The sequence below is a fragment of the Rhinoderma darwinii genome, chromosome 2 (genome assembly GCF_050947455.1).
Source record: "Rhinoderma darwinii isolate aRhiDar2 chromosome 2, aRhiDar2.hap1, whole genome shotgun sequence".
Taxonomy (NCBI): Eukaryota; Metazoa; Chordata; class Amphibia; order Anura; family Rhinodermatidae; genus Rhinoderma; species Rhinoderma darwinii.
In genome coordinates, this window is record NC_134688.1 from 19,792,531 (window position 1) to 19,811,741 (window position 19,211).

Here is a 19,211-nt window from a genome sequence, read left to right on the forward strand (position 1 = left end):
TGCCCCCCATATCAGCTGCCCATACAGTAAAATGCCACCCATATCAGCCCCCCATACAATATGCCCCCCATATCAGCTCCCCATACAGTAAAATGCCCCCCATATCAGCTGCCCATACAGCAAAATGCCCCCCATATCAGCTGCCCATACAGTACAATGCCCCCCATATAGTTTAACGTCCCCCATATCAGCCCCATGCAGTATAATGCCCCCCCCCATCTTATCAGCCCCCCATGCCATATCAGCCCCCATGCAATATAATGCCCCCCCCCAATATCAGCCCCCATGCCGCATAATGCCCCTCCATATAGTATAATTCCCCCATATCAGACCCCATGCAGTATAATGCCCCCATATGTGTATAATCGGAAAATAGCATAATTACTTACCTATCCCCGTTTCTTCGCCTCCTCCGGTGTGTGCTATGAGTGACTCGGCGCAGACAGGCGCGATGATGTCGCTACATCCCACCAGCCTGTGTCGAGCCGCTCAGGGCACAGTGAATGCTGGATCAAGGAGACGTCAGCTCCTTGCTCCAGCATTGAATGGAACCGGGACTTCGGTGAGTGACTCGCGACCCCCCGGAGGTCTTCACACGAACCCCCAGGGGGACGCGACCCACAGTGTGTAATGTATTGTGCAGTTTGCAGTGGAGAGAGAGGGGGGGGGGCTGTAATTTAACGGGCCCCCCCTCTCCACCGCAAACAGCACAATACATTACAAGGCAACACAATACATTACAATACATTACATTACAGACTGTGCAGCTCACCTGGAGTCCTCTGCACCGGCTCGTCCACTGCACTGGCTGGAAGACGTGTCACATGACAACACGGTCACATGGTACACTAAGTGTACCATGTGACCGTAACTAGGAAGTGCCGGCTTCACGGCACAGAAAATGTATGTAACAAGCCTGCTGTATGGCAAGGGTGGCCCGAGGGGCCCCCCAGGCTAAGGGGCCCGGTCGCAACTGCGACTGCTGCGACCCCTATAGCAACGCCACTGCTGAAGGGGTAAAACACTGATGTGATCTTGAGTACTTACATATACATTCACATTTGGGAAAAGTCTAAAGCGCACTTGACATCAAACCCTTGTTTTTGGAATATTTCTGTACAAATAGTTTTACAATGATACAATTACTAGATTTTATATCACCTGTGAAGAATGAGTAGGAGTAATTTCCCATTCAAAATATAAATGTTATTTCACATGGATTAAAAATACCATATAGACAATAACAATTGATGGAAAACCTGGAAAAAGAGCGTCACAAATTACATATAATAGGATATATTTCCATTTGGCTGTATATAAACTGCTGCTATAACATTCAAATGAAAATCACAAGTAGTAGCCACGCCAGTAACAGTAGTAAAGCATCCAGACGAACGATAGAATTAGGCTGGGTTCACACGTGGCGGAATTTCACTTAAATTCCGCTGCGGACACTCCGCAGTGTTAATCCGCAGCGGAGCCGTTTGTCCATTGACTTACACTTTAATTTAGCAGTGTTCGTTTAGATGAGGCGTAAAATTCCGCTGCGGAGCATAGGCTGCGGAGCGGAATTTGGTGTCCGCAGCATGCTCTGTCTGTTGCGGAGCAGTGGCGGACTCATGCCGGAATTTCTCCATTGACTTCAATGGAGATTCTAATTTCCGCAATGAAGTCCGCAGCTGTCATGCACATGTTATGTGTGCTGCGGATGCGTCTTGCTTTTTTAACTTGACATTTCTTCATTCTGGCTGGACCTATGTATTTCTAGGTCTACAGCCAGACTGAGGAAGTCAATGGGGCTCCCGTAATGACGGGAGCGTTGCTAGGAGACGTCAGTAAATAGTCACTGTCCAGGGTGCTGAAAGAGTTAAGCGATCGGCAGTAACTGTTTCTGCACCCTGGACAGTGACTACCGATCCCAATATACATCTATCTGTAAAAAAAAATGAAGTTCATACTTACCGAGAACTCCCTGCTTCTGTCTCCAGTCCGGCCTCCCAGGATGACGTTTCAGTCTAAGTGACGGCTGCAGCCAATCACAGGCTAATAACAGGCTGCAGCGGTCACATGGACTGCCGCGTCATCCAGGGAGGTCGGGCTGGATGCCGAAGGAGGGACGCGTCACCAAGACAACGGCCGGTAAGTATGAATTTCTTTGACTTTCACAAGGGAAAGTGCTGTCCCTTCTCTCTATCCTGCACTGATAGGGAGAAGGGAAGTACTTTTACCGCAGTCCGCAGCAGCTAGTCCGCATCAATTTACTGCACATTTTGTGCAGATCCGCAGCAGAATCTGCAACGCAGATTCTGTGCGGCATTGATGCGGACAGTTGCGGAGGAAATCCGCCACGTGTGGCCATGCCCTTAGCCAACTGAATCAGTTAGAATGCACTTACTTACATTTGACAGTTTGGCGGTTATCTCCTTCTTTCACGTGTGCTTTATCAAGACGCGTGGTTAAAGTGGGGATCGGCTGCTTTTTAAAGAGGTAAGGGGCCAATAGAAAGTTGTGAAGGACTTACGTGTTGTATGCCGCGTGTTCAACAGCATCTCCTAACTGATAATGGCTACTTCAGCATGCCGCTACGAACTGCGCATGACCGAGGCCGTGACCGTGGGGAAGCGTCCCCTGTAGTTAATAGCTTTGGGCTATGTTCACACGGGGTATTTTGCAGGAGGAATATCTGCCTCAAAATTCTGTTTGGAAGTTTGAGGCAGATATTCCTCTTCCTGCACGTTGATTTTCGCTGAGTTTTTCGCGCCGTTTTTCGCCCGCGGCCATTGAGCTCCGCGGGCATAAAACAGCGCAAAATATGCTTTCTCTGCCTCCCATTGAAGTCAATGGGAGGTCAGAGGCGGAAGCGCCCGAAGATAGGGCATGTCGCTTCTTTTTCCCGTGAGGCAGTTTTACTGATCGCGGGAAAAAGACGCCGACGCCTCCCATTGAAATCAATGGGAGGCATTTTCGGGCCGTTTTTGCCGAGTTTTGCGACGCGGTTTCCGCATAAAAAAACTCGGCAAAATACACCGTGTGAACATAGCGTGGATTCACACGACCGTGTATTGCGTCCGTGCGGGCCGCATGGTCAATATCTCCGCGTATTTCGCGCATCACGCACCCATTGAAGTCAATGGGTGCGTGAAAACCACGCAGGTTGCACGGAAGCACTTCCGTACGAACTGCCTGTTTCGCGCACCAGCTGTCAAAAGGATGAATGTAAACAGAAAAGCACCACGTGCTTTTCTGTTTACAAACATCCAAATTGCGTGTCATAATGATGGCGGCTGCGCGAAAAGCACGCAGCCGCGCATCATATGATGCTGCCTCACGGAGTAGGCAAGTGGCTTTTGCGCAGGCAAAACGCCGCGTGTTTTGCGTGCGCAAAACGCCACACACGTCTGAATCAGCCCTTAGACAGGCGAAACTCGTTGCAGCAGCAGTAATAAAGTGCCCAGCTCGGGCTGCTGATTCAATGTGTTCCAGGAAAAATATTAGCTTTTAAGGTAGACGGACAAATGTTTAGTTAATATGAGTATATCTCATAAGGGAGGGAAAAAGTGAATGGGATCAGGGAATTAAAGAGGCTCTGTCACCAGATTTTGCAACCCCTATCTGCTATTGCAGCAGATAGGCGCTGCAATGTAGATTACAGTAACGTTTTTATTTTTTAAAAACGAGCATTTTTGGCCAAGTTATGACCATTTTTGTAGTTATGCAAATGAGGCTTGCAAAAGTACAACTGGGCGTGTTTAAAAGTAAAAGTCCAAGTGGGCGTGTATTAGGTGCGTACATCGGGGCGTTTTTACTTCTTTTACTAGCTGGGCGCTCTGACGAGAAGTATCATCCACTTCTCTTCAGAACGCCCAGCTTCTGGCAGATCACGCTGTGACGTCACTCACAGGTCCTGCATCGTGTCAGACGAGCGAGGACACATCGGCACCAGAGGCTACAGTTGATTCTGCAGCAGCATCAGCGTTTGCAGGTAAGTAGCTACATCGACTTACCTGCTAACGCCGATGCTGCTGCAGAATCAACTGAAGCCTCTGGTGCCGATGTGTCCTCGCTCGTCTGACACGATGCAGGACCTGTGAGTGACGTCACAGCGTGATCTGGCAGAAGCTGGGCGTTGTGAAGAGAAGTGGATGATACTTCTCGTCAGAGCGCCCAGCTAGTAAAAGAAGTAAAAACGCCCCGATGTACGCACATAATACACGCCCACTTGGACTTTTACTTTTAAACACACCCACTTGGACTTTTGCAAGCCTCATTTGCATAACTACAAAAATGGTCATAACTTGGCCAAAAATGCTCGTTTTTTAAAAATAAAAACGTTACTGTAATCTACATTGCAGCGCCGATCTGCTGCAATAGCAGATAGGGGTTGCAAAATCTGGTGACAGAGCCTCTTTAAGGAAGGGCAAGCCCTAATAATAAGGAATACATGAGTTTACACAGTGTGTAATGTATTGTGCAGTTTGCGGTGGAGAGAGGAGTGGGGGCTGTCATTTAACGGCCCCCCCACCCTCTCCACCGCAAACAGCACAATACATTACAAGAAAACACAATACAACACATTACATTACAAGACAACACATTACAACAGCTTACCTGGAGTCCTCCGCACCGACTCTTCTGCACTGACTGGAAGACGTGTCACGTGACAACACGGTCACATGGTACACTAAGTGTACCATATGACTGTAACCAGGAAGTGCCGGCTTCACGGCACAGAAAATTTATTTAACAAGCCTGATGTATGGCAACGGGGGCCCGTTGTCCCCCCAGGCTTAGGGGCCCGGTCGCAACTGCGACCGCTGCGACCCCTATAGCTACGCCACTGTTTATGGTCCTTTAAACGGGACAATCCCTAGGAAAACAGGATGGTTGGGAGGTGTGCTGTCATTATCAGTGGTGTCTCACAAGGTCCGGGCCTGTATCAGCATCAGGCAATGTAAAATCTTGTGTGTCTCGCACATCTCAGCCTTCTCCAGATGAGAACTCTCCAGAAAATTATCACCTTGCCGCAAGTGCACTCAACACAAATACTGTCATCTCTGCAAATGTTCCTCTTACCCAAGTCCTAGAAATGATGATTTACCAAAGAAATGTCGGACGTGACTAAAAATAAGAATCATCTGCCGTCTGAAGCTTTCAATATTTGTGTTTTTTAAAGGTCATGTCCGGTCGCAGTGGAAATTAAAGGGGATTTCCGGTTTTATACAAATAATTCTTAAAGTGGTATTCCTATCGCAGACATTTATGACACACCATATGCACAGAATATGCCATAAATGTCTGATAGATGCGGGTCCCACCTCTCTCCATTTACTTCCCTTGGCGTTATAGAAACAGTAGAGCATACTTACCACCTCACCAGGTGGCACGAGGGTCGGGCACCCTCATTCTCGACATAGGTGCAGGTCCCAAAGGTAGGATCAGCATCCATACAACATTTATGGTAAATGCCATAAATGTCTGTGATGGACTACCCCTTTAAAGGGGACCTGCCACTTCTCCAATTTTAGTACATGCTTGTATCCCCCATTGAATAACAATTCTGCAACATTCTTTCTCAGAACTTTACACTGTGCCGTTCCTCTGTTATTCCTCCTAGAAATTTATGATTACCTCGGCAACTGGTGGTTACCATTCCCCTTGTCAAATGGGCGTGTCCCTACACAGTCTAACACTTTTAGCACTGATTGGACTGTGTAGGGACACACCCACAACTGGTAACACCTAGTTGGCAACTTATTCATAGATTTATAGGAGGAATAATGGAAGAACGGCACAACGTAGTTGTAATGACAGGGTAGGGAGACAGACAGGTGAGCCCTAATCTACCCGCCACTCAGTTCCTGCCTACCTGCAAAGACCCGTCCTAAGCGACGGGGTACAACTGGGCGACGGTCCCTACAAGACAGACAAACAGACAAGGGTACACAGAAGCTAGGGAAAACGGGGCAGCTGCCCACGGAGACACCGTGAACAACAAGAGTAGTGAACGAGCCGAGTCAAACCAGGAGAGAACGAGGTACAAAACGCTGAGCAGGAGAGTGGTCAGTAAGCCAAGGTCAATAATAAGCAGATGATGAGAAGTACAAGCAGCAGCAGCAAGCCAGGAAACAAGCATAGAAGAATCACAGGCAAAGGAGGAACAGGAAAGGCACTTAGAAATAGACAGTGGGCGGGAACTAGCTCCGTCTGGCCTGGCCAGGCCAGGCTGTGATAGGCTCTCCCACTCCTAAGCCTGCCATCCTAAGTGGTGGAATATGGAGTCAGTCTCACAGACATAGGAGCAGGTGCAGACTGATTGCCTATGGGCGTTGACACAGAAGCTGTGCCTGGCAGATCCTTCACAGTAGTGTTCTAAAAAACGCTGTTACATAAATAATGTTAAATGGGAAATACACGTATGTACTAAAATAGACATGTGAGGAGAGGTGAGAGGTGACAGGTCCTCTTTAATCAATTCCTCATCATTTTCAAAATATGTTTGATGTCAGTGAATGAGAACTTTCTTGTTTACATTCACTGGCTGCAAACCTGTACATACCACGCCACTGCCGCAATTCCTGCAGTACTCATGGCGATATGTCACCATGGCTATCAGACTACGGCATCCCTCCTGTGGCAATATGGGGCAAAGCAGTAATCTAAGATTGTACTGGGGCCTATAATAGACATTAGTACCATCTACATGAATGGAGCGGGCACAGCTGGTCACGTACCAGCATCTGCCCACCTTCTCCATTCTGAAGCAAGCAGAGGAGCTGCAGCTGAATGGAAAATTCAAGCATTTAAGGAAAATTATCTGAATGCCATTTTTCATTCTGAACGTCCTTCCCACTATTCATCAGGTTGGTGAGGAGATATTTTATAATATCTTGACTCCGGACAGAGCTTTCACCTATGCCCATTCTCGCTCCCTGCTGGGCGTAATGTAATGTAATCCTTGGTTACAGACTACGAACAATCCCTGTGTATGTGCACACGTGGAGTTTTCAGACGTTTTTCAGGCAGTAAACGTCCTGAAAAACGGCTGAAAAATCGGAAGCTGAACGCCTCCAAACATCTGCCCATTAATTTCAATAGGAAAAACAGTGTTCTGTTCCGACGGGGCGTTTTTTTTACGCCTCATTTTCAAAAAATGATACCCGCGAAAAAGAAGTACATGTCACTCCTTGAGCAGTTTTTGGAGCCGTGTTTCATTGACTCTATAGAAAAACAGCTCCAAAAACGGCCGTAAAAAACGCAGCGAAAAATGTGAGTTGCTAAAAAAACGTCTGAAAATCAGGAGCTGTTTTCCAATGAAAACAGCTCTGTATTTTCAGACGTTTTTAATTTTGTGTGTGAACATACCCTTAGGGTATGTTCACACGCTTACTAAAAAAACGTCTGAAAATACAGAGCTGTTTTCAAGGGAAAACAGCTCTTGATTTTCAAACGTTTTTTTAGCAACTCGCGTAAACGCCCCGAAATACGGCTGAAAACACTACGTGTGCACATACCCTCAATCTCTTCCATCCTGACTCTACTTCTTGATAACCTGCAGACAGTAGAAGAGGAGAGAGATGGAAAAGAGTAAAACATGGGCCCTGGATCTGACTACACACATGTTTTTTTGTAGTCTGTAACCATGGAGGCACATAAGTTATGCATAGATGCTGTATGCCTAAAATAGTAGACTTTTTGCAAAGTTGCAAATGAATGTATTATCGTTGGGGCAAGACAACTGTGACCCTCACGATCAATAGCATAAGAAGGTGATGGTACTAGGAAATCTCTGCGCCGCTTTATCTCCTGTTGGCTCCGCTCAGCTTTTTCCAGGCAGCTTCATAGTAGACGATTTGCGTTGTAGTCTCTGTTTCAGCGCTATTTTTACAGTCAAAACAACGGACACCAGAGACGGACCACACAATGAGTCAATAGGGTCTGTCAGACACAGGTGATATCCGTCGTACGATGGATCCGGCACTGCGTCATTGCTATTGTTCTATACGGAAGCTACAATGCCGGTGTGAACTGAGCCTTAACCACTCCCATATCTCTTTACACCTACCTCAACAATTTGAAAAATGTAAAAAGTCTCAAAAACACATAATACATTTGGCGCACATCATTTATTCCATCTTTTTGGCACACTTTGCTTAGTAAATCCCCTCATTCATTTATGTTTTTATTAGGTTTTATGCTTTTAGTGTTTTTACTTTTTAATTATCCTTCTCTATTTTTAGTCTTTGTAATCGAATTTCACGCTTGACCAGAGTATATCAGAGCAGCTACATATAAGCGGCACGCTCCCATCCTGTCTTCTCTATACTCTCCACTATATTCTACTCCATGGAGAATGGACTGATGCTCCATGGTTTATAAGAATCATCTATCAAGGGGAGGTTTGTGCTAAATTTGTATGTTTTTGTTTTCATTTATCTACAAGCAGAAGCTTTAACATGACCCCCCAAAGCTAATTTAAGGGGCTGTCTTATCATAGACAACCCGTTTCATATGGGAGCTGGCGCCTGACAACCCCCGGCAAAAGTGGATTTTGCTGGAAGAAGCCTCGACAAGCCAGACATTTCCCCGGCAGAGGCCACTTCAGGGAAATGTAGAATTACACGAGCGGGAGTTGTTCGTACGGGGCAGCTCCCCTTTGTGGCTTATAGAGGGGGCCCAAGGATAGGCCATCAATATCAAAGTCCTGGAAAAACCCTTTAATATTAAATTCTGCTTATGGGCCGAGCTGTTAATTGACTATTTCCGTTAATGGCGCTGAACTAATTGATGCTTGAAGGAATGTTTGAAACGTTGTTATTACTAAATTAATTCAACTGCGGAAACTGAAATAGTAAATTAAGTGGATAATTTTGGGACAAAGCATTTTGTAACCAGTGAGGTCAGGTCGAGTTTAAGGACTCGAGTATAAAATGTTTGGGAACATTACAATCAGCAGGGCCGGCTCCAGGTTTATGTGGGCCCTTGGGCGACACAGACTTAGTAGGCTTCTTTGCGGGGGAACTCACGGCTTTGTGCCCCCATATAGATGTTAGGCCCCCAGTTTGTACCCCCATAAATTTAGTGCCCTCTGTAGATAGTGCCGCACAGCCCCTCTCCCTGGTAGTGCCACACAGCCCCCCCCCCCGGTAGTGCCACACAGCCATCCCCGCTGGTAGTGTCACACAGCCACCCTCCCTGGTAGTACCACACAGCATCCCTTCCTGTAGGAGTGGAATCCCCAGCCAGAGCATTGCCGATGCTCTGGCTGGGGATTCTGCTTCAGGAGAAACCCCTGACGTCACTGTCCATATATGGACAGTGTTGTCAGGGGCAACCCCAGAGCCATAGTCCCGGGCAAAGCAGTACTAGCACTCTGCCTGGGACACTGCTCTGCTCCTGACAACACTGTCCATATATTATATATATATTTACTAGTATTTACTATTTTTAGGGCACATACCTTGGCTGAGGTTTCAAACCAGCCCACAAATCCGTGCTCCTTGCAGAACTGGTCCATCTTGCTGCAGTTGTTTTGAATGCCATCTTTGCCCTGGTCACATTTGTTGGCTAGAAGTACTGCAGAAACTGGCAAACCATTAGAGAGAGTCAATTTTGAGTCTAAATCCTCTTTCCACTTTGTTACAGCCTCAAAGGTCGCCGGCCTCGTGACATCAAAGACGATGAATGCTCCGACAGCTTCTCTGTAGTAGACCCTGGTCATGTTCCCAAATCGCTCCTGGCCTGGGAATGAAAGTTGGTGTTAAATACAATAGACAATGCGGTGAATACAGGATTAACGGCTGTACTGATATACTCTGTGCTGCTGTTAACACTTTAATGCTGTGTCTCTTCGCTATCAGCAGAGATCTCATAGCTAAGGGGTTGTTACAATTGTATCTAGGCTATGACATCAGCAGACACCAATACAAATCTCTCTCAGGTCCTGATGGTTTGCTACAATGTATCAGTGTAGGAAAAATGTATCAGTCTGGAGTTAGACTGTTTAGCTGACAGATGATTATCTATACTGGATACAATTGTAACAAACACTCAGCTGTGAGAAGTATTATATCTGCATAGGTTTCAGCCTCTGGGTGTAAACAAGAATGTTTCTATTCACTGACATTTACATACATATCACTTTTATGTTGTTTTTTTTTCCAGTGTTTACAATCCTTTCTATCCGTTAGGTATTAGGTTTGCCTAGACTGGATACAACTAAAGTATATACTATTCACCTCTCTGCTGCGTGAGCAGGACTGGATCAGGACAGGTTTTCTGCCTTTAGATATAAGCAAGAATGTTTCCATTCACTGACAGCAAGTGGAGATCTTGAAAATAGCGAAAAATTGAAACATAAGGCCTGATTTAACCTTGTGTATGAAATTACAGATCAAATACAGATGCGCAATAAAAATATTATTTTTTTTGCAATTTGTTCCATTTGTGTTTCCGTATTGCAGGCGTTTGCTTCCGTGTCATGATCTGATTTGTTAGTTTTTCTACCGTATTTGTTCCGTTTTTTTAATGAGGGATCAAACTGTTTTTGCTGCTTTTTTAATGTTGTGTAATGTCATAGAAAAACAGATGATAAGAAACAGTAGAAATATGGGGGCCGAGCAGCTGCGTGCCAGCCTTACATCACCAAGCACAATGCCAAGCGTCAGATGGAGGGGTGTAAAGCCGCCGCCACTGGACTCTGGAGCAGTGGAAACGTGATCTGTGGAGTGACGCTTCTCTATCTGGCGTCTGATGGATGAGTCTGGGTCTGGAGAATGCCAGGAGAACGTTACCTGCCTGACTGCATTGTGCCAGCTGTAAAGTTTGGTGGAGGAGGGATAATGTTATAGGGATGTTTTTCAGGGGTCGGCCCTTTAGTTCCAGTGAAGAGAAATCCTAATTCTTCAGCACACAAGACATTTTGGACAATTGTAGCTTGTAACTTTTGGAGAATAGTTTGGGGTTCGGCCCTTTTCTGTTCCAGCCTGACTGCGCCCCAGTGCACAAGGTCCATAAAGACACGGCTGGTTGGTTGGTTGGTTGGTTGGTAGGCTGGTTGGTTGGTTGGCTGGTTGGTTGGCTGGTTGGTTGGTTTGGGGAGTTTGGTGTGGAAGAACATGATTGGCCGCAGAGTCCTGACCTCAACCCCATTCAACACCTTTGGGATGAGCTAGAACAGAAATTACAAGCCCGGCCCCGTCCCCCGCATCAGTTTCGGAACTCACAAATGTTCACAGACTCTCTAAAATCATGTAGAAAGTCCCCAGAAGAGTGGAAGATGATTTAATTGCAAATGGAGAACCAACTCCTATTAATGTCTATAGACTTAGGGTATGTTCACACGCAGTGTTTTCAGACATAATTCGGGCGTTTTACGCCTCGAATTACGCCTGAAAAAACGGCTCCATTATGCCTACAAACGTCTGCCCATTGCTTTCAATGGGTTTTAAGATGTTCTGTTCCCACGAGGTGTCATTTTACGCGTCGCTGTCAAAATACGGCGCGTAAAAAGACGCCCGCGAAAAAGAAGTGCATGTCACTTCTTGGGACGTTTTTTGAGCCGTTTTTCATTGACTCCATTGAAAAATAGATCCAATAACGGCCGTAAAATACGCTGCGAAAAACGCGAGTTGCTACAAAAATGTCTGAAAATCAGGAGCTGTTTTCGACTGAAAACAGCTCCGTATTTTCAGACGTTTTTGGTCACTGCGTGTGAACATACCCTAAGAATGGGATGTCAGAAAATCTCCTGTAGGTGTAATGTGGAGTTGTCCCAATACTTCTGTCCATATAGTGTATATATATATATGAACGGGTAGTGTAGTATAATTAATATATCGGAACAGACTTTGCTATGTGCCTTTGACATACTGAGAAACCTAAAGAGAAAGAGGTCAAGTACATTCAAAATAATGTGTAATAGAAAAACTTTCTTTATTAACAGATAGAAAGACAAACAGTTAAAAATGAGTCATACAGTGTAAAAGGGCGTCAGCCAGTGGCGTAACTACCGCCGTAGCAGCAGTAGCGGCTGCTACGGGGCCCGCGGCATGAGGGGGCCCGTGTCGCCCGCCGGCACGGGCCCCCACCATGGCCGGAGGCTCCGCTAGCAGCCGCTCTGGCTGCTACAGCGCGACGCCACTGAACACTACGGCAGAGCAGGGAGGTATCTCCCCGCTCTGCCATTAACTGGTTCCCGACCGCTGGCTGTATTTTTACGGCCAGCGGTCAGGGTCCTTAAAACCCGAGCCATAGACTTTCTACGGCTCGGGTTTTAACTTGCTGCCCGCGCGATCGGGCAGCTGAATGTCGGGTCCCCGGCAGTCAGTCACTTCCGGGGACCCTGAGGAGAGGATAGAAGCAGCTTTCGCTGCTTCTGTCTTCTCCGATGTCTTCTTACACAGCGCTCAATGAACGCTGTGTATAGGAATAGAGACAGCAGCAGCGGCGCTGTCTCTATTCCTCCCGGTGATCATGTGACTGGTCACATGATCGCCGGGTGCCGTTAGTGGCAGGCTGCTGCTGGGTCTTACTAGACCCAGCACAGCCCTATTAGTGACAATCGTCACTATGAGAGGGCTTATTTCCCCTGTAACTGGGGCTGCCGTGCAGCTCCAGTTACAGTGGAAAAACATGGTGTAAAAGAAAGAAAAAAAATATATAAAGTTCCCCAAAGGTCTTTTTTGACCTTTGGGGGACAGACCATAATAATAAAAAAAGAATAAAGTAAAGTGCAAAAAAAATTTAAATAATAAATACACATAAAATACCCACCCCCAAAAAAAACGTTCCCCCCCCCCCCCGCCAATCATTGTTGTAACGCTAGCGCTGACCCAATTACCCTAATATAGACATGTAATATATTAAAATTTACGGTAGACAATGACGGTCACAAATAAAAGGTCTATTTTAGGGTAAAACTATGTTATTACCCAAAAAAAAATAGCTGAAATGTAAAAAAGCTTTTTTTTTTACTATTATTTTCAAAGTTTATGAATAAAAATGCTAAAATAGCAAAAAAGGTGTGTATAAAAACGATAATAAATTAAACCTGCATTGTCTACGGAAAAAACGTCGCAAAAATCACGTCGTTAGCCCAACAAATAAAAAAGTTATAGCCGTTTAACGAACACGTGCTAAAAATGGCTAAACGGTGTCTGGTCCTGAAGGCGCAAAATAGAGCAAAATACATGTATCCCCTCTCCACAGGACATGTATCCCCCCCCTCTCCACAGGATCTCCACGGGACATGTATCCCCTCTCCACAGGACATGTATCCCCTCTCCACAGGACACGTATCCCCCCCCTCTCCACAGGACATGTATCCCCCCCCCCTCTCCACAGGACACGTATCCCCCCCCTCTCCACAGGACATGTATCCCCCCCCCCTCTCCACAGGACATGTATCCCCTCTCCACAGGATATCCACAGGACAGGGGATACATGTGTGATCGCTGGCAGCGATAGGGAGAACGGGGGACTGAAAGTCCCCTGAAGTTCTCCATCACAAACCTCGGACTTCCGGGGTCTGTGTCGGCAGCTCCGTAGAAATGAATGGAGCGCCAGTCGCGCATGTGTGACGAGCGCTCCTTTCATTTTTATTGAGCTGCGCAGACGCCGGAAGTCAGAGGTTAGTCATGGAGAACTTCAGGGGACTTTCAGTCCCCCGTTCTCCTTATCGCTGCCAGCGATCACACATGTATCCCCTGTCCTGTGGAGATCCTGTGGAGAGGGGATACATGTATCTTGTACGGCACACTGTAGGTCGCATTTTTTTGGGAGGGGGGACTCTGTATGGCGTTCCCTACAGGGGGGAAGCGCTGTATGGCGTTCCCTACAGGGGGGGGGGGGTGACTGTATGGCGTTCCCTACAGGGGGGGAGCTGTATGGCGTTCCCTACAGGGGGGGGCTGTATGGCGTTCTCTACAGGGGGGGCTGTATGGCGTTCCCTACAGGGGGGGCTGTATGGTGTTCTCTACAGGGGGGGCTGTATGGTGTTCTCTGCAGGGGGGCTGTATGGCGTTATCTGCAGGGGGCTGTATGGCGCTATCTACAGAGGGGGGGCTGTATGGCATTATCTACAGGGGGGGGCTGTAAAAAAGGCACTATCTACAAGGGGGGGGGGGTTGTGTGACACCCAGGGGAGGGGGGGCCCCAGTCAAAAGTTTGCTATGGGGCCCAGTCTTTCCTAGTTACGCCCCTGGCGTCAGCCCACACGGAATACATGAAAAGATACTGATGATGGTATTAAATAACAAAGACCCAGGGTTAAATGTTAACAGTGAACAGCTCGATACATGTAGCATAAGTATAAGGGAATAGATCAAGTGATCAAGTGATTCTGATGTCTATAACACCATAAGCTGGTATTGGTAGTTGTAATCAGTAAATATAAGTTAATATCATGTACCGTGTTTCCCCGAAAGTAAGACAGTGTCTTACTTTCTTTTTATCCCCAAAAGCCCCACTATGTCTTACTTTCGGGGTATGTCTTATATTGAAAAAAAATTGTCGAATTATTATTATTTTTTTTTTAACAAACTTTATTTAACTGTTTTACATTTTTTTTTTTAGTCCCACCAGGGGACTTCACTATGCGATGTGCCGATCGCATATATAATGCTTTGGTATACTTAGTATACCGAAGCATTATTGCCTGTCAGTGTAAAACTGACAGGCAACCTATTAGGTCATGCCTCCGGCATCGCCTAACAGGCAGATGCTGAAGGCAGACCTGGGGGTCTTTGTTAGACCCCCGGCTGTCATGGAAACCCGACGGCCACCCGCAATTTGTTTGCGGGGGCGCCGATCGGGTGACAGAGGGAGCTCCCCCCTCTGTCAAACACATTAAATGCCGCTGTCACTATTGACAGCGGCATTTAATGGGTTAAACTGCCGGAATCGGCGCGCGCTTCGATTCCGGCAGTTGCAGCAGGAGCCAGGCTGTGTATAACAGCCGTGCTCCTGCCGCTGATCGCGTGGGTACAGTCTCAGTACCCGCGCCATCACAGGACGGATATATCCGTCCTCCTGCGCGAACTAGCAGCTGCTGAGGACGGATATACCCCCGTGTTTCCCCGAAAGTAAGACATATGTCTTACTTTCGGGGTACGGCTTATATTAGCCGACCCCCCTGAAACCCCCGATACGTCTTACAATCGGGGGTGTCTTACTATCGGGGAAACACGGTAGCAGTATAGCTGAGACTGATTGAGGAGCAATACAACCTGGATCTAAATGGCCATGTGCATTAGGTAAATAGAACATGTCACGTACCCGGATTCATGTAGCCGCATGGGGGAGACGCCAAGCCCGACGCGCGTTTCGGCGGATGCCTTCGTCCGGGGGTGGCGTCTTCCCTGCGGGACCCTCCCTTATATCTGAACATAATTAGAGAAGATTGGTATCTGTGTGGGTAATATGGGAGGTTATTTCGGCGACACGCACGTCCGCCTCGATGACGCGGTTCACCGGAAGTGGGGCAGTAGCCATCTTGCTACCCCCGGCCTGTCGCCGAAATAACCTCCCATATTACCCACACGGATACCAATCTTCTCTAATTATGTTCAGATATAAGGGAGGGTCCCGCAGGGAAGACGCCACCCCCGGACGAAGGCATCCGCCGAAACGCGCGTCGGGCTTGGCGTCTCCCCCATGCGGCTACATGAATCCGGGTACGTGACATGTTCTATTTACCTAATGCACATGGCCATTTAGATCCAGGTTGTAGTGCTCCTCAATCAGTCTCAGCTATACTGCTACATGATATTAACTTATATTTACTGATTACAACTACCAATACCAGCTTATGGTGTTATAGACATCAGAATCACTTGATCACTTGATCTATTCCCTTATACTTATGCTACATGTATCGAGCTGTTCACTGTTAACATTTAACCCTGGGTCTTTGTTATTTAATACCATCATCAGTATCTTTTCATGTATTCCGTGTGGGCTGACGCCCTTTTACACTGTATGACTCATTTTTAACTGTTTGTCTTTCTATCTGTTAATAAAGAAAGTTTTTCTTTTACACATTATTTTGAATGTACTTGACCTCTTTCTCTTTAGGTTTCTCAGTATATATTCATGGTCAGAGTACCAGGTCATGTTGGGTTTACATGTATGTTCCTCCTACTTCATAATCCTGGTTATTTATGTCACTTTGACTGTTACCGGTACTTACGAAGATATATATCTTTAGTATCTTTTCTGATGTGGAGTGCATACGTTTGCTGCATGTGTACAATTTGGTTTTCTATGTGCCTTTGACATATAGAACCTGGACTACACACTGAATTCTATGGTGATATAGAAACACGCTATGGGTGGGATTCGCTTGACTGTGGGGTCTCTTATATAAAGTTTAACTGAATTGTGTCTCGTGATTGCGGAGAGTGAATTTATCAGATGAGCCGTGGAGTCATGTGTCCTTCAACAGACTCGTTCTTACGCATCATTTCCTGACAGAACATATAGTGGAAAGATAATATAATACTTGTCACATTATGAATGCTCCATTTCCCTGCCAAAGCTACAAACGAAAATCTCACCAGGGTAACGGCCTGTAAGACAATATCTACATTACTTTTATTTAGGCTGAGCGACCAGTAATCTTAAAGGGGATCTCCTCTTCTGACAACTCCTTTCTTTCAGAAGGGATCCCCCGACGATTAATAAGCTGATCACAGGGTGTCCGTCTTGGGATCCTAGTGATCAGCTGTAATTTGTGGGGGAACCTGGCCAAGTGTTCAATTTCACTGCAGCGCCACCACAGGACAAATAAAGCGTTACACAGTTCACATTGAAATCAATGGGCTGTCCATGTATTGCACAGGTATGTTGGGTCCCCCAGAGAGAGACATACGCCTCATGCTGCTTTCCACTCTTTGTTATAGATGAGGTTTCTGATCAAGGGATCCCACTCTCTTAACATAGAATTCCCTAATAACTTATTTGATATTGGGTTTTATAAAGCAGACAAACCCTTTAAGGCATAACTTCACTAAAAACCTAAAACTTTAGCTGTGAATAAAGTTTTTTTACAATACCCTCTCACACACACACACACACACACACACACACACACACACACACACACACACACACACACACACACACACGCACACACCACAAGTGACATTCATAAGGATTCAGGGAGCTGAGATGTGAGGTGTTGTTTGATGGGGTTTTAACACTGGTCATCGAAAATTATATTTCCCTACTTAACAAACAATTAGGGTATGTTCACACGGCTTATTTACGGACGTAATTCGGGCGTTTTATGCCTCGAATTACGTCCGAAAATGCGCCTCGATAGCGTTGGCAAACATCTGCCCATTGAAAGCAATGGGCTGACGTTTGTCTGTTCACACGAGGCGTATATTTTCGCGTCGCTGTCAAAAGACGGCACGTAAATAGACTCCCGCGCCAAAGAAGTGACATGTCACTTCTTCAGACGTAAATGGAGCCGTTTTCCATGGACTCCATGGAAAACCAGCTCCAGTTGCATCCGTAATGGACGCGGCATTCAAGTGCCTGCACATGCCATTACGGCTGAAATGACGGGGCTGTTTTCTCCTGGAAACAGCCCTGTAATTTCGGCCGTTACGGACGCTGCCGTGTGAACATACCCTAAATCTCTGGAAGGTCAAGGAGTAAAATATACATCAAACAGCACCTCATATCTCAGCTTCCTGAACCCTTAGTGTTGTTCGATTTAGTGGGTGCTGCGGTGCCTTGGAGTTGGATTTTTTTCATAAGCCAGTCTTAATATACCGATCGCTGGAGTCAACTGCGACTAATTTATTAAGAGGCGCATGCTTCATAGTAATTTAGGTGCATCTCTGGCTATACATGCGCCAGATGGAAATAATCAACATGTTATTTAAAATGACAGTGCAACAATCTCAAAAAAGTCCACTCTCCTTTTCCACCTCATACACATGCCAAGCATTATGTGTATATAGTGTTATTATCCTGCATTATCTAGGAGCTGTCATTAAATGTCCCACCCTAATAAGATGACTCTGTTTATTCTATCACAGTCTACACAGCAAAGCTAACAGATGAAAACAAGGACATTTTTATATCGATAGTTTACTTTAAAGGGGGTCTGCTCAGGTAGGTCCACTAAAAATCTGCTGGCTTCTGGTAATGCCCTTTATGTTGCTTTAGGGTCTATTCATACGGTGTGGTCGGATCACAGTTTAATCGCTGTAAAGATGTAGTTTTGCTGTGGCTCTGCAAAAAACGCGGCACTATGCTGGTTTTACCGTAAACACAGTAATAAACCGCGATATAATACTACACTGGGTAAATATTCCACTTCAGTGCTGCCGTCTATGTGCAGTAATTTCCAGACACAGGATTGGGGCATAACAACACCTGCAGTCTCACCCATATTCAGATTTAGCTGCTCACATTGTAAACATTGAGGGCAACACAGCAGTGGTCAGTATAGAACAAGAACGGTGTTGCTTTTTAATTTTGTAAAAATTTCTAATTATTTCAAATTGATAAATATTCATATTATTTTTTTATAATATGCCATACTGTAAAACAACATATCTACAATATATCTTATGAGGCACCTTATAATGTCCTAATACTTTTTCTTCATTTCCTAAAGAAATGTTCATTAAGAAAAAGTATGGTCTCTATAAATTCTAGGTCAAATTTCTGCCTGTAATGCACTATATGGGACATATAAATTATAACCTTTATATATCAAAAGTCCTAATTATGCAGAATGTTTCATCAAAATCATGAGAAGCGGCTGCCTGTATCGGATAATGAGATTTCATTCACTGGGAAATCCCACTGAGAAATTACGTTCACATGACTTGTGATGATATTATTGACTGCTGGAATCTTAAAGGGACATATGGCCTCTATAACAAAAAAGCTTTTCTGTTTTATAGCCCTGAGAAACAGGCAAAAAAGAAAAATACATTATCTGGCCAAAGTATGAGGACCTCTGACTATCACACCGTACCATCAAAAACCATAGGCGTTAATATGGAGTTGGTCCCCCCCTTTGCAGCTATAACAGCTTCCACTCCTCCGGGAAGGCTATCCACAAAATTTTGGGTTGTCTGTGGGAATATTTGCCCATTCATCCCGAAGAGCATTTGTGAAGTTGAACGCTGATGTTGGAGGAGAAGATCTGACCCACAATCGGCATTACAATTCCTCCCAAAGGAATTGGA

The 19,211-nt window shown here is 45.8% G+C and overlaps 1 protein-coding gene across 1 annotated transcript in view; it reads right to left on the bottom strand.

The window, feature by feature from the left end:
• The window catches only part of RAB38 (RAB38, member RAS oncogene family), a 76,152-nt gene that overhangs the window by 29,959 nt on the left and 26,982 nt on the right, over positions 1–19,211 (bottom strand). Inside the window, exon 2 of the mRNA XM_075851439.1 lies at positions 9,458–9,738. Coding sequence (XP_075707554.1) covers positions 9,458–9,738 — 281 coding nt within the window. The remainder of the gene's footprint in view (positions 1–9,457; positions 9,739–19,211) is intronic.